Consider the following 17,135-nt stretch of genomic DNA (forward strand, 5'->3'; position numbering starts at 1 on the left):
CCTCCCGTGTTCACGCCATTCTCCAGCCTCAGCCCCCGAGTAGCTGGGACTGCAGGCGCCCGCCACCATGCCTGGCTAATTCTTTGTATTTTTAGTAGAGACGGGCTTTCATCATGTTAGCCAGGATGGTCTGGATCTCCTGACATCGTGATCCGCCCGCCTCGGCCTCCCAAAGTGCTGGGATTACAGGCGTGAGCCACCGCGCCCGGCCATGACAGGAAACCCTTTCTCTGTTTCCCAAAAACTTCAGTAGAAGGCTATGGTCTGAATGTCTGTGTTGCCCCCAAATTCCTATGTTGAAACCTAACTGCTGAGGTGGTGGTATTAGGAAGTAAGGCTCTGGGGAGGTGATTATGCCATGAGGGCAGAGCACTCATGAAAGGAATTAGTATCCTTATAAAAGAGATCCCAGAGAGCTAGCTTGCCCTATTTTCCCCCAAGTGAGAACCCAGTGAGGAAGCATCATCTACAAGCCAGGAAGCAAGTCCTCATCAGATACCGAAATCTTCAGGCATCTTGGTCTTGGACTTCCGGCCCCCTGAACTGGGAGAAATAAATCTCTATTGTTTATAAGCCACTCAGTCTATGGTATTTTGTTATAACAACCTTGAATGAACTAAGGCAGATTTAGATGCTCTATGTAGTCAGAGAGAAGTTTACCTAATAAGTAATGACTTGACACTATGAATATGTCTCCATTTGAGTCTCCACAGCCCAATTAAAACTTCCTCACAACCTACACGTTGAAAAACAGTGGTCGATTCTCTCATGTAGTAGCAGAAATCTAACATTTAGCAGAAAATGTGCTTTAAAGAGAAAAGTTTCTTTCAAGAACTGTTCTTCAGAAGAGAAAATAAGACATAAAATTGACGTTTCAATAATGAGGTTTAAATTACAGCCACTGAAGTTGTGTAAGTAGGCTCTGATGTTTGCACAATGGTGAAATTGCCTAGGGATGCAGAATGTATGCAGAATGAACAATTGTCCTTGTTCCAGACAAAGTTACTCGGTTTTTCCAAGACAATTTGCTTTAGGAAATTTGATAGCTATTATCGAATTTCAACTATTTCAGCTATTATCAACTTATCTCCTATTCAGTCTTTTAAGACTTTCTTTCTCATTCAACATAGATCTGGTGTTAGGCTGGAGATTAGTGCTCAGCTAAAGATTTGCCTCACAAACAGAGGAGTAAAAAAGGCAATATTATTTTTAATATCTTCCAGTAACCTAGATATCTAACCACAAGAGTTTTGAAAATGCATAGTCTAATATAAGAAACACAATTCGACAGCAATTATCATATTAATTGATTATTGTTTGGTTCTCAAATGCCTTTCACACATCTCTCCCTCTACTACAATTGAAAGGAATTACACAAGAGGTTAAGAATAGTTATTTTTTGTTTGCTGTTGTTTTTTCTTTTAACTAAGCAAGGCAATAATATACATTAAAACCTTTCCTAGCCTATGGAGACACATTTCTGAATATACATTTCTGGGGATTATGACATAATAATGTGTAAAATACATAATCTTATAAAACGCCATTTTACAGCATAAGAAAATTATTCATCATAATAAACTTCACATAAAATAGTTCTAAAAACAAAATATTATAATGATGACAAAAATGTTTACAAAATAAAATTACCAAAATAAGAAACTTAAGGACAAAAATAATTTGCTATTGATCAATATTTGACACAATAAAATTCAATACTTCACAATTAAAGGGTAATTTAAATACTAACTATATGGGAAACATTTTTATAGTTTGAAAGGCCACCTTTTGAAGTATAATGTCTAAATACCATTTAATCAGAAAAAGTGATTTGAAAGTTTAGAGAATTGTTAATATCTGTTATACTATTTTCTGTACTGGAACTGAATCCACTAAAACTTGAAACTGGTTTATTATACATTATTTCAACAAAGCTAAATCTAATATGAACTACCATAAATAATGCAATTATTGCAGATTACATGTGTCTCCCATGAAAAACATTACACACAGAGCGTTCCCATTACGTTTATCCCATCCATACCACCTGTACCCAGATTCTTCATAGTGCTTCTCATCTCATTCAAGAAGCCTCCTCCAGCTTTCACTCTGGATGAGATGTGTGTCCTGCGTCTTCCCTTATGTCTTTGTGCGTTTTTTTTTTTTCCTATCATCTTATTTATTGCACCATATGTTTTTAAAGAAGGAGGATCTTGGACAGCAATACCTCACTTTCATTTCTGCATAACTTTTCATTTGGTAGACATAAGTTATGACAAATGTAGCCATTTAATTTTTCTTGAACTAGCTTTGAATAAATAATCAGTGGCAGAAAAATGTTAACTAGAAAAAAAACATTTAAAGATCTCAATATTGACCTAATATTTGACATAGACTTATGAAGAAAATGGGGAAATCATGGTATTGAATTAACATTTTCACTGAAATTAAAATACATGAATTTAGAGGAGGGAAGCTAGTTTATAAGGTGTTATTTGACCAACGATAAGCAGTTTGCTTTGGTTGCTTACTTAAAAAAGTAATAAAAGTTGAGAACTTTGAATTTTGAGAGAACTAGATTGAGAAGTACATATTTGCCTACTAGAAATTCTTGTAAGTAGAGTTCTCAATCTTGTGAGGGGTCTGCCTGACAGACCTTGTGCTTGAGGAAAATAGTGTTCGTGTCTGTGTGTGAAGCGAGCTCCTGTGAAGGGAGGGTGGCAGCAAAGGTCTCAGTGATCTACTGGGAAAAGACATAGGGTGAGGATGATTTGGTCTCAAATGCAGTTATGTAAATGCAGCATCTAAGATACATTGTGAAGAAAAATGGAAGTCGTGACCAATAGTTATGTGTGTTTGAAAGAGAATTAAAAATGTATAATAAAAATAAGTTTTTAATTTTGGAGAATTCAGAAAGGTAATAGCACTATAGCGTTCCTGAGAAAGTAAGAAAGGGGTGCTGGGTATTTTTTGGAAGGGGGTGTTGGAAAGGAGTTGATAGAATAGAAATAACCATAGCTGATGGAATAATGACAAATACTTCAAATGATAATTTTCTTTTCTTTTTTTTTTTTTTTTTTTTTGAGACAGTTCTGCTCTTGTTGCCCAGGCACAATCTTGGCTCATTGCAAACTCCGCCTCCCAGGTTCACATGATTCTCCTGCCTCAGCCTTCTGAGTAGCTGGGATTACAGGCATGTGCCACCACACCTGGCTAATTTTGTATTTTTAGTAGAGACAGGGTTTCTCTGTGTTGGTCAGGCTGGTCTCGAACTCCTGACCTCAGGCGATCCACCTACTTCAGCCTCCTGAAGTGCTGGCATTAGAAGTGTGAGCTACCATGCCCAGCCTGAAATGATAATTTTTTATAACTTGCGTGTGTGTGTGTGTCTGTGTGTGTGTGTGTTTGTATAGACAGAATCTTAAGCACTAATTGATCATTGTCACGTATCCACTCATATTTTAACTGTTTTGTGCTTAAAGCAATATAGGAGATGTAAAATAGCAAGCCTTTTGCATTGCCTCATAGGCACTAAGAGTAAAAAAAAAAAGCATTATCATCACTTAATGCTGCTTCAATTTACTATTCATCTAATATTTTAATTTTAAATTGATAATTTTATTCTTGAATCATCTGTGTTTCTCCATGACTTCACTGAATTCTGTTGGAATATTTCAATTTGTTAATAATGTATTCTCGGAATGCACTGAATTTCAGGAGCTTGCCAGTGAAGAGCAGTAGCTTCACGATATTACATGTAAACCAACCTGATGTCAAGGAAGATAAAGCCAAAAATAGAAATACAGTTGAATGTCTGTATAAAGTTACTAATGAATTGCACAATCAGCAATTAAATCTTCACCTTCCCCTTGGACCTTTCCATTTGGATGCCTTAGCGATACTTCAAATTCAACATGTCTCAAATATAATTCTTTACTTTTCTCATGCACACTTATTTTCTCTCTGAGTGGATATATAACTATCCTCTGAGTTGCCCAAGCTACAAACTTTATAAACGTGCCTGATTTCTCCCTTCTCAATCTTGGAGTTCAACTAATAATCAAGTTTGAATGGTTTAAATTTTTAACTTTTGTTCAATTTAGATTCTGTCTCTCATCCATTTCATTTTAACAAATTTACTAAGGACTTAATCTATGTCAGGTGTTGTGCTAAGAACAGCAAAAAAAAAAAAAGCGGACGCCATCCCCGCCCCCAGGGAGTTTACAATCCAGTGGAAGAAATGGGTATTACTCAACATCACACAGACAGAATTAAAGTTTCAACTTTAATTCTTGGTGCCCACGCCGGGCATTTGATCCAGTCAGGAAGGCTTCTCTGGGAGGTGACACTTCAATTAAAATCAGAAAAAAAGAGGAGCAATAGGAGCATCACAGACAAAATTAACAGTTCATGAATCTATGCAGAGGGTGATGTTGGGAGGGACACAGAGGGAGAGAGGGAGGAAGATGAGGAGCATAGCAGCCTAAATTCGGATCCCTACCTCAACATTCTTGACAATTCCATCAGCCTACCAAGTTGTGTCTCTTTTCCACAATTCCTAGTCCATCATTTGCATTTCCTCCTGAATTATCTTTCTAAGTGCAAATTTGTTCTTCTCATTCTAATGCTTATAATTCACTCACTGCATCTCCCTGGAATACAAACCAGTTCCTCCATGCCCCGGCCCAGCCAACATTCACAGTCTCATGCATGTCACCCACCCACACCCAGTTGTACTTAAACACACCTCAGAATGAGAGGTCATCTTCCATGCTTCCACGACTGTATGCCTGCTGTTCCCTCCTACTAAATATACTTTACCTTCTATCCAGTGGAACTCCATTCATCCTTCAGTACTCAAATCAAATACAAAGTTTTTCTACAATCCTTCTAGCTAAATATTTGACCCCACTATACTTTGCATATCATCTATTGAAATATATGTTACTATACACACAATTGTTTCTGTAACTGTTTCTCTCCCTAGATTGTGAATCACTTGATATTAAGGACAATCATTCACAAATTTTCAGTGTCTGATTTACAGCAGACTTAAAAAAAATCTGTGGAATAATATATGAAACAAAATTTACATAAAAAATAGCACTCAACTTTTCCAAACAATTCTTAAAAACCAGTCACTAAATCCAGCTTTATGAAACATGTTAAATCAAATTAAGTCAATGCTTGAGGGAAAAGGGGTTCCATAAAACAAAACAATTTCCATGAATTGTGGACCCTCTCGTAATAGGCTTTGAACCCTCAGTTATATAGGAAACACTTTCCACAAGAGAAAACCTTAATAATACATTTTTGAATCTCTATCCACAGAAGTGTAGCACTCTATAATATTTTTTAAGCAAGTAGTTGTGCACCATTTTCCTAAAATGTCTTAATTTGTAATTTCCAGAGGCTCCAGTGGGGCAGATAGAAGAGAAAAAGGCCTGAAAGTGACTTCACAGCTGCTGTCAGGAGCTGTCACAGCAGAGTTATTCCCCTTTCTCTTACCCTTCCCTGTCTCAAATAACCTGATCAGGAGGAGGAGGAGGAAAAGAAGAGGAGGAGGAGGAAGAGAAGGAGGAGAGGAGGGGAGGAGGAGGAAGAGGAGAAGGAGGAAGAGAATGGGAGGAGGAGGAAGGGGAGGAGGAGGAAGAGAAAGGGAGGAGGAGGAGGAAGAGAAGGGGAGGAGGAGGAGGAAGAGAAGGGGAGGAGGAGGAGGAAGGGGAGGAGGAGGAAGAGAAGGGGAGGAGAAGGAAGAGGAGGAGGAGAGGAGGGGAGAGGAGGAAGAGGAGGAGAAGGAAGAGGAGGAGGAAGAGAAGCAGAGGAGGAGGAAGAGAAGGGGAGGAGGAAGGGGAGGAGGAGGAAGGGAAGGGGAGGAGGAAGGGGAGGAGGAGGAACAGAAGGGGAGGAGGAGGAAGAGAAGGGGAAGAGGAGGAAGGGGAGGAGGAAGAAGGGGAGGGGAGCAGGAGGAAGAGGAGGAGGAGATCAGGGGAGAGGAGGAAGAGGAGAAGGAGAAGGAAGAGGAGGAGGAAGAGAAAAGGAAGAGAAGAAGGGGAGGAGGAGGAAGAGAAGGGGAGGAAGATGAACAGAAGGGGATGAGGAGGAAGAGGAGGAGGAGAGGAGGGAAGGAGGAGGAGGAGGGAAAGGAGGGGAGTAGGAGGAAGACAAGACAAAGAGGAGGAAGAGAAGGGAAGGAGGAGGAAGAGGAGGAGAAGAGGCGAGGAGGAGAGGCGGGGAGGAGGAAGAGAAGGAGGAAAAGAAGGGGAGAAGGAAGAAGAGGAGGAGAGGAGCAGAGGAGGAGAAGAGGAGGAGGAGAGGAGGGGAGAGGAAGAAAGTTTGCATTTGCAAAAATACTTCAACAGATCAGCACTTGCAAAAATTTACAAATTTAGAAGAGGAAAGGGATAATATAAAGATGTTTGCATGAGATAAGCCTCTATGCCTACTAAAACAAGGCCTTTTCTTGAATTATTTCTGTTTCCTATTTCTACCTTATCCTCATAACCTCAGATATTCTGTTCTCTTACCCAAGTCGGCTCCATCTTCAAACCCACTTCAGCTCTCCTGACCACGGTCTAGACAGTCTCGCAGTCTGTGATCTCTGCCACTAACAACATTCTCTCGTTCCTTAACTTGATGTCTCTCTCACTGGCAATAATCATAATATCCTGGGCCTTGACAGAACCAATATTTTTTCTCAAATCTGGTGTCACACTTGAAAATTAAGCATGTACAGCTATTATCATTGAAAAAAATCAGAATTTATAGTCAATAGATAATGAATTCAAACCTTACCTCTCCTATCAATTAGTTGTCAAACCATGAGTTTGACACTTACTTTTGAAGCATTTTAAATCTGTATAATGATGTCAGAGGCATGTGAACCAGAGCAACTCCTTGAATAGGAGCTAGGTAAAATAACTGAGACCTGCTGGGCTGCATTTCCAGATGGTTAAGGCATTCTAAGTCACAGGATGAGATAGGAGATCAGCACAAAATACAGGTCACAAAGGCATTGCTGACAAAACAGATTGCAGTAAAGAAGCCCACCAAAACCCACCAAAACCAAGATGGCGACGAGTGATCTCTGGTGGTTCTCACTGCTACACTACCACCAGCGTCATGACCGTTTACAGATGCCATGGCAACATCAGGAAGTTACCCTATATGGTCTAAAAAGGGAAGGCATGAATAATACACCCCTTGTTTAGCATATCATCAAGAAATAGCCATAAAAATGGGCAACTAGCAGCCCTCGGGCAACTAGCTGCCCTGTCTATGGTTTAGGCATTCTTTTAGTCCTTTACTTGCCTAATAAACTTGCTTTCACTTTAATCTGTGGATTCGCCCCGAATTTTTTTTCTGGCGTGAGATCCAAGAACCCTCTCTGGGGGTCTGGATTGGGACTCCTTTCCTGTAACATTTCTCTGGTGACCACAGAAGGGAATATAGTACAGAAACCCCTGACCCAAAGGTTAACTTTGGGTAAATGTTGGGTCCTGTAACAACGGGAATAGCAATATCCATTTCATACTGTTGCAAAAATAGATTGAAGTCATAATTTAGATGTGTTTTATGAATTGTAAATAACTCATCCATTTTATTGTTCTTTTAAATTTTGCATCAATTTGGCTTAACTTCTCCAACTATTAAATAATTAGCTTGCTGAGAGAGGCAATTGATTCTCTGGGTTGCAGTTTTCTCATCTAAAATGAAAACAATAATGCCCAGCTAACAGAGTTGTTGAGAAAGTAAATGACATACATTCCCAGAGCCCAACGCAGTGTATGCACACGAAACACGCCTAATAATTGTTAGCTCTGCTCTCCTCTTCTCTGTATATTATGGAGTGCCTACCTCAGATATTTGCAGAAACAGTGGGTGATAAATCTATTTGAAGAGAAACCTTCTCTTTCTCTAACTCTTCAGAAATGGGAATGTCTTTTAAAGGAAAATATCACCACAACAAAAATGCAGCTGCTCAATGCAGTTCTTTTAAGTAGGAGTTGATCTATAAAAAGAATAAGCATTAAAACTAACATTTTCTATTCATATGGAATTACTGATAAAAACAACACAGGCATAAACATTTTGAATTTATTTAAAAATCACCTACCCATGCCTGCAATGTAAAAAAAAAGTCAAAAGTATAGAATTATTGAGCTTTCAAGAAAAGATAAAAGGGCTTAATGAACCTGGCCTCTCCATTCAAAATGAAAACACATTTCCTTCCCTTCCTCACCCTTCACATTCCTGATACTCATTCCTCTTCCCTAACCTTTTCACTTTTTCAACATATTTACCTTTTTTTGTATTTTAATTTGCTAATTAACTACATGTACTATCATTTTTCTATTTCTCTTCAACTCACAATAATGTAAGATTGTGTAAAAGAGACACAATATCACATTTGGCTGTGTTGACTGATTTGTTTCCTAGCTCTTCCGTTTCCCAAAATCTCAAGCTTAACAAGAACAGGTCAAAGATTTGATTGGAAGGTCAACGTTTTCAATTTTAAATACTTTTCCAGAAGTTGAACAGAAGTCAGTTCTTGCAACACTGAAAAAAAGTCTCACTATCGAAGCAGGGAGAAAGAAAAAATAACTCTCAGGGAAAGCTCTGGTCAAAGATCGCCTAAGCAGCAGCCAGCTGGTTCTGCTCCACGAAGGAACACACCCTTGCTGGGTAAGAGGCTCAAGTCAGTCTAATTTTGATAAGGCCTGGATGGTCAAGTTCTACATTGCAGGCTTCCAACACTCATGTTACAGCCTGGAACTCACAGCTAAGCCAGAAATACCAACCGGGCAAAGACTGGACAGTACAGACTTGTCAAACATCTCATCTTTCCTTGCAAAGGAGTTGGACTTTGGATTTCAAAAAAGACTCAAAAATAGTATTGATATCTTTACTTTTAGCAATTAGAAAGGTTTATCCTATAGAAAACTTAAGGTATAATATTAGGTGTTTATATATGCTACATTCAAAATTTTAATTTAAAAAATGTTAAATACAATGTGATATCTTGATGGATCCTAAAACATAAAATCATTAGTAGAAAAACTCGTGAAATTCAAATTAAGTCTAGAATTCAGCTAATAGTTAAGTCTCAATGTTGGTTTCCTTTTTGTAATGAAATACCATGGTCATATAAGATGTTAGGATTAGGGAAGCTGGATAGGGGTACATGCCAACACACTGTATTCTTTGCAAGCTGTGTGTAATTCTTAAACAATCCCAAGCTCACTTAAAAATGAAGAAAAATATAACTTAAAGTAGATTGACCAAAAACGTCACAATAATTATTTGGAAGGTGAAATATGGGCAATTTTTTCTATTCTTGCTTTACATTACTTTGAATTGTTCATATTTTTACCATTATTTTATTATTACAATTGAGATAATTATAATAAACATTATCAATAAAAATAATTTTGTCTTTCTGTAACCTAAAACACATAAATTTCTAATAGTTATTAATTAACAGGAAAGAAAATACAAAGGTTACCTAATTTTAACAATGAACCTTTTTAGGTCAGTGATAACCCATTTGAAAGAATTCACTTTCTTGATAGACTCTAAAGACATTTATCTTTAGGTTCTTAAAATTAATAAAATCATAGTTAAGTGATGTTCAAAATGTGGATCTTCATGATTCCATTTGTAAATAAATTTTATTATGTAATATTTTCAAAGCCATATTGTTTTAGTTAATTTTTAAATTGGGAATATCTCCAAACACAGTTATGGGCTTAAAAGTGAATTTTTGGCTAATATGAGCTATTTGGCAGTTTTTTAATCCTGGATTTCCCCACATTTCTGTTTATTATACTACAGTCAAAAATGATATTATGAAATACATTAAGCTTAATGAGATTTTGGTTTGAAACACAAAGTAATCAAGAAAAACAAAACTAAAGCCAAAGTACTAAATTCTAAAATTAAAAAATTAAGTAAAACCACTGTTTACCCATGCGATGCCTGGAAGAGAGTATCATCGGGACACGTTGGCTGATGGTAATTCCCCTCCCTTCATCTACAGTTTGTGTGAAGTTCCAATAAAAATACTTGGTTCCAAAACATGTAGACAATTAATAAATATGAACATAAATAAACACTTTAAAAGTAAAAAGGACAACTTAAGGTTTTGAGTCCTACTGAAAATAAATCAGAACTTGAATGAAAACAAAAATCAAAGAAAGCTGCATAGAATTTTCTCAATGCCGAAAAATTCCTACTAAAAAAAGTCCTTGTGTTACAGACAACTTTTTTGGGAATATAAACATTAATTTTGGAGTATGCTAAATAAAATAAACTTTCCCTCCACCAAAGAATAGTATCTAGAACAACATTTGAATAAATTTCCTAATTTTATTAACAAGGAATAGTAGACATCACCTGTTATTAAGATTCTTATCTTCAAACCTTCCACCTTGGATTTATGAATGTTATAAGTGTGTATACTATGTCCTATTTGAGTACATACACGTAACATATATGCACACACTATATATATATTTGTATATATATTTTTGTATATATATTTGTATAAATATATATATTTGTTCATATATATATATATGAACAAATACAGTTGATCCTTGAACAACACAGGAATTAGGGTCACTGACCCTATGCAGTCAAAAATTTGTGCTTAACTTTTGACTCCCAAATCTTAATTACTAACAGCCCACTGCTGACCAGAAGCCTTTCTGATAACACAAACTCAATCAATACGTATTTCATAAATTATATGTATTATGTAGTGTATTCTTACAATACAGTAAGCTAGAGAAAAGAAAATGTTACTTAAAAAATCATAAGGAAGAGAAAATGCATTTACTATTCATTAAGTGGAAGTGGATCATTACAGAGTTCTTCATTCTTCACTTTGAGTAAGCTAAGGGGGAGGAGGGAAAGGAGGCATTGGTCTTGCTGTCTCAAGGAAAGTGGAAGAAAATCCACATAAAAGTGGACCCTTGCGGTTCAAACCTGTGTTGTTCAAGGGTCAACTATAATGTCATGACTCTTCTTTGCTTCTTGGGAGCATTTCCAGCATCATTAGTCACACTTTCTATAGGTTTCATGGTGTTACTCAAGGTTTATGATATTGCATTAAACAAGATGAAAAATACACACAAATCATGAGAAATCATTTTTACTGCAATACCCAATTGATCGGAGATACAACTGGCTCACGCAGAGATGATTAGCATCACATGGTGTTTTAAGGAGATACTCACAGCACTTGAGCTCACTGCAGTAGCAACAGGAGGTGGCTATGAAATTATTACAGTAGTACAGTATGTACCACGGTTAATTTTATGCAGTGATGACTTAATACTGCATGTTTATGTTTGTTTCCATTTCTCTAGACTACAAATGGTGCTATGTACAGTCTGTTTGTATGCATATGCTTTGAGAATTTTTAACTTTTGTATATATTTTATGATAGTAATAAGAAAATAGACTAGTATCTACATATATTTTATACATTCATGACATGGCTAATTAATGTTAATTTTTTCAACATTTCAAGGATATACAGTTCTTCCATGAGTTTTTGCAAATTATCACAAATCTACAAGCAATTTTCCAATAGGTTTATTGAAAAAAAAAATCCACCTGTAAGTGTACCCATGCCGTTAAAACTTGTGTTGTTCAAGGCTCAACTGTGTGCAATATATACCTATATGCACACTGTATTAAGGTTTATTAAAATGTCTAGGACAAACCATGAAATAGTAATAGTAGCTACTTCTGGGCTGTGGAAATCTGGGCAAATCTTTTTTTTCACTTTATTAGAATCTACAAATTGCAAATTATTTGATGAAAGATTCTCATCAGTATACTATTCCTGGACGCCATTAAAACACAAATACATAAAAGTATTAATAGGAGAATTTTGGGAAAACGTGACCCAAGAAGTTATTTCTTTCCTACTCTATTATTCTTTTCTTCTTAAATCTGCTGAAATGAGTCTACATCTTTTTTTTTATTGTAAAGTTAATTTTTAAAAGTAATATTTAGAAACGGGGATACTAGCAGTGAAGGTTAAGGAGATTGAAGGATCCTGACCCTACTAGTTATTGAAGCCTCTTATAATACAAATTACCTTAAAAATATTCTTTAAAGCATATAAATAGAATAATTAATCAACGAAAAAAAAGAGTCTCAAATAGATTCAACTCTTATGAGGAACCTAATAAAACACAGTAAGCTTTTCAACACCAAGGAGTTAAAAAGAACTATTTAATACATTTGGTTGAGAGAGCAGTTTGAAAGGAAAAAAGAGAGAGGGGGAAGTTAAAGCCAATGTGAGATGATTCATCAAAATAAACAACAGAAGGACTAATAAGTTAAAACAAAACACTCAACTATGAAAAAGTCAAAGTGGCAGGGAGTCAACTACTTAAGAAATCATGAACAAATGTATTTTTAGCTTTAATATTAGGGAAAATTTTTTAAAGATTATCGCTTTACTATAGAGAAATGCAAAATGTTCAAGTAAAAAAAGCAGCAAAACCGTTAAAATATTTACATCAAACTTTTGATCAATCATCAATATATCTAATTAGGAAGAGCTTATCCAAAATTATAAAAACATGGGACAGACAAGTGGAGACAGTTATAAATAAAAATTAGCAAAAGATAAAATTATAAATAATCAAAATATGCAGAAAGTTTATTCATATTAGGAAACAAGCAACACATCAAAATAAATGTGAGATATTGTTTTACAACTACTAAACTAGTCAAAATACACTTTAAAAATAACATGTAAGCAAGAATGTGGAGAACCGGAACGCCACATTTTTGACTGCATGTATAACTCATTTTGAAAACAATATGGCAGTCGGAAACAAGGGTGATGAAGATGTTTCTTCTCCCTAGCTCAGATATTCACTAGATGAATTTTATATTGAATATATAATTTCACAGAAATAAAAGAGTTCTGTGAAAAGTTTTGCATGTTGTATTATAGCAAAGAGAATGGAAATAACCATTTAAAACAATTGTTAGATAAATTAATACAGACACATGAAAAATACTTAGAAATAGGAAAAATCCTTATTGCATTAGTCAAAACAAAAAATATGTCATAGTATATATTCCATATTATTTTCAAGTATGTAGGAAATACAGACTATAAAATGCAAATGATAAAAATAATTGATGTGTTAAAATAATAAAAATGCCCATGTTTCCTAATTTAAAAACGTTTAAGCCCAGTTATTTCTGATAACTGGTACAAAGATATAATAACCAGATACCAAAAATTACAGTTTTATAAAATAAGAAATAATTATTTATGAATAAAGCATATAGTCAAAAAATAAGTTTATAGTCAGGGTACCTCATGCGTGTGTGTGTGTGTGTGTGTGTGGTAGAAGAGTCCCTGGCCTCTCACTACGTTTCTTATGCAATTCTCTTCAGAAGTGAAAATATACATAAATTATTGCACGTATTCTGTGGACTTCATAGAGTCACTGTGAAGGTTAAATGAAATAGTATGTTTGAAAATGCCTATTCTGGTCTATAGCTGTACGATACGTTCCAGGTGCTCAAAAAATATTCATTATATTTAATAAAAGGACAATAATATTAAGAATCTGTTATATTATAACTTTAATAAATGTATACAAAGATTATTTTTTTCACCTTCAAATGAAAGAACTACAATTGATCATTTTGATAGGCCCCACCAACTCTGTAAAGTTCCGTGGAATGAGCAGAACATGAAGAAAGTCAGAAATCACTAAAGGACGATTATAAGAAGATGATAAATGCATGGATCTCCTGGAAAAGCATACCTTAAAGAAAAGCTTTAAAATCTCTGTGTGTGTGTGTGTGTGTGTGTGTAAAATAACCTTTTTAACAAATAAACAAAATTAAAGCACAACATACAGGACCTTTCATTACAACCTTTACCTGGTTTCACAATATGTAATGCACATTCAGAAAATAGATGTCTTTAACTTTCTATGACCCAGGTAGTAAGCTAAGTCTAATTCTAACATGTAATGCTTTTTTTGATTTTTCTGGAGCCATGAATAATGCTTCTCACATGGGAGGGCATTATCTACTTGAGGAAACACATATGGCCTTCTTATCTCCTCTGTGCTTAATGCACAGATAAATACTTACACATGCACAGAGAAATGCTTCCACTCACACGATCTGCTCATTGGAGGAAAAAGCACACCCACGCAGCCTATTACATTTGCCAGTGCTGGGGCTTTGCTCTAAAGCAATGTCTGCTTTGGATGGCAAATTTCATGGACTCTATTTAATAGGCTCATAGAGGGGATACTCACCTCTAGCTCCCCCAGACTGGATGTTTTTCTCTAATCCCTGACTCCTAAAAGTGTCTGTGCCCAAAACATACCTGTTTCTTCTGGACCCTGAATGGCACGCTTATTTCTGCTGCTCTGACTGGAGTTGCCTTCTCCTGGAGCTGGTGGTTCAAAGATCTATGAACAGAAAAACTCCAAGTTATTAGAAAGACAGCTGAGGCGAGGGAGAGGCAGCAGTGTAGGCAGGATCTTGCCTGTGTCTTGCAGCTGCTGCAAACTCACTTTCAGTCCCGCGGTGAGAGCTGGAGCTTCCTCCAGGCCGGCCTTGGGGGCTCCTGCTCCTGCTGGCAGCTTCTCCGCGTGGTGGCCCTGCAGCTCTGCCCGGAGGCTGGCCAGGTCCCCTTGCAGGGCGGCCACCTGGTAGAAAGACACCACCGTGAGGCAGCAAGACAGCAGTGCCAGCAGCAAGGTTGCAGCCAGCAGCTTTCCGTCTTTGGAGGATCGGACAGAGGGGCTTTCCTTCTGTGGGAGGATGGAAACACACTCCTTCAGTTTCATTTCTTCTCTTTTCTTAAGGCAAGAAGTAAGGCGTGACTGCTCCCTTTCTGTGGAGTCATCCATATCACTACTTGAACTTTGAAGGTTGGGGCCTTTAGAATAAGTGACCACAGGGAATGGATCATTTCCTGTTATCTGTGTTTGTTGATGTCCTGCGTGCACTACATGGCAGGGCTTGGCTCACCGCTCAGGAGAGTTCTCCTGAATTTTCTTCTTTCTGCCTTTCTGCATCTCTACCCCTACTGTACAGTAGGTTTGCTGGCATTTACCCTCCGATTGGATTGCTCAATCTGTCTTCCTCATTTCACTTTCAGTTTTTGCAAGAATTTCAAAGTCATCTCATAACACTCATGCTCAAGTAGATTTAAAGCCCCTTAAATCTGCTGAGGAAACTTGGAGTTTGGATTGACACATTCAAGGGAAAGCTTTTAAGATATGCACAGGTCTAAGAAGCCCACCCTTAAGCGTAGTAAGGGAACTGTGTCTGCTTGGGGCCACATGGCTTCATAAGGAAGGGGGAAAAGCAGCTGAAAGTTCCTGCTGCTGTCATAAAAATAATTAATGTGAAGGTCAGATAAGCTAAGTGCTTTAGCATTGAATTGTTCTTAGCTAGAGAGTGATTTATTAACAGTCTTCAAGTATGAAATAAAATGGAGAATCCTTGAAGGAAGTGTGGAAGTCCACTGGGAATTATTCATATTATTATAATAATAATGTCATAAAAAGAATAAGACTAAATTGTACAGACATATTTAGGTTAGATATCTGAAGGATTCTCTAAATATAAGTGAATATATTTTTAAGGAAAACATGCATAAACTTTTTCCTTCTGAGACTCATCACTGAAACGCAATCATGCATATCAACAGCCTGTCCCAAGGAGCCTGGTCTCAGCTTTTCTGCTCAGACTTCTGAAGCTTTAAGGCCCCGCTCAATATAATACTAGCTGAGGAGAATCAGCCTTGTCTCCAGCTCCAAATGCCTGACTGCTACCATTAACCACTCTCAAGTAGCTTGTCTACAACTCCCATGTTGACTGTGCCACAGCCTAACAGGTCGGTGTACTAGAGGTCCTTGATCAAACAAGAGCCATCTTAGCTTTGGATTTTTCTGTTGTTGACTTGGTGGACCAGTGAGGACTGTTGCATTCATTCTAGTCCTGCCTTATCCTGATGGCTGGTTCCTGGACATTCCCCAGTTTCTCACTGCTTTGCCCCAGCATTGAAATATTGATTCATCTTTCAACAAACGTTACTGAGCACTTACCAAGCCCTGGGTAGTCACTACTCCCCTATGGACTGAGACTAGTGAGCTTTAGTTCTGTCTCACTCTGCATTTCCATACAGTCTTAAGTAAGAAGTTTACAGAAATGATATAGTGCAAAGTGGAGAACTCCAGACCCAGGCTCCTAGACTGCAAATCCTGCCTCACCCTCACTCTCCTTACGCAAAGTACATAAACTCTCTGTGATTCCATTTCCTCACCTGTGAATTGGTATGACGTTATTAACTGTCCCTGAGATATGTAATGAGGCTTACAAGAATGTGGAAACAAATTACATTTTGGATGCTTCCATTTAAAAAAAAAAATTTATTTCCACAGGTTTTTGGGGAATAGGTGGTATTTGATTACATGATTAAGTTATTTAGTGGTGATTTGTGAGATTTTGGTGCACCCATCACCTGAGCAGTGTACACATTGAGCCCAATTTTTAGTCTTTTATTCCTCACCCCCCTCCCACCCTTTCCCCTGAGTCCCTAAAGTCCATTATATCATTCCTATGTCTTTGCATCCTTGTAATTTAGCTCCCACTGTGAGTTAGAACGTACAATGTTTGATTTTCCATTCCTGAGTTACTTCACTTAGAATAATAGTCTCCAATCCCATCCAGGCTGATGAGAACATCATTAATTCATTCCTTTTTATGGGTGAGTAGTATTCCATCGTATATATGTATCACAGTTTCTTTATCCACTCATTGATTGACAGGCATTTGGGCTGGTTCTATATTTTTGCAATTGTGAATTGTGCTGCCATAAACATGTGTGTGCAAGTATATTTTTCGTATAACAACTTCTTTTCTTCTGGGTAGATACCCAGTAGTGGGATTGCTGGATCAAATGGTAGTTCTACTTTGAGTTCTTTAAGGAATCTCCACACTGTTTTCCATGGCGGTTGTACTAAATGATCAGGGAAATGTAAAACAAAAGCAAGGTGCAATGCTTCCATTTTTTCATTCACTTTTATTCTTTAAGTTCAAAGTATGAATGAAACATTTTTCAG

The 17,135-nt window shown here is 37.0% G+C and overlaps 1 protein-coding gene across 2 annotated transcripts in view; it reads right to left on the minus strand.

Moving 5' to 3' along the window:
- Window positions 1–15,535, minus strand: part of TNFSF13B (TNF superfamily member 13b) — a 40,853-nt gene extending 25,318 nt beyond the window's left edge. Inside the window, exons 1-2 of one of the 2 annotated variants that reach the window (XM_055244338.2) lie at window positions 14,577–15,535; window positions 14,387–14,471 (exon numbers count right to left, since the gene is read on the minus strand). In XM_055244338.2, coding sequence (XP_055100313.1) covers window positions 14,387–14,471; window positions 14,577–14,915 — 424 coding nt within the window. In that variant the 5' untranslated portion in view covers window positions 14,916–15,535. The remainder of the gene's footprint in view (window positions 1–14,386; window positions 14,472–14,576) is intronic. The other variant, XM_055244337.2, reaches the window with a different exon arrangement.
- Between the last annotated feature and the right edge of the window lie 1,600 nt (window positions 15,536–17,135).

Source organism: Symphalangus syndactylus, chromosome 15, assembly GCF_028878055.3.
Source record: "Symphalangus syndactylus isolate Jambi chromosome 15, NHGRI_mSymSyn1-v2.1_pri, whole genome shotgun sequence".
NCBI lineage: Eukaryota > Metazoa > Chordata > Mammalia > Primates > Hylobatidae > Symphalangus > Symphalangus syndactylus.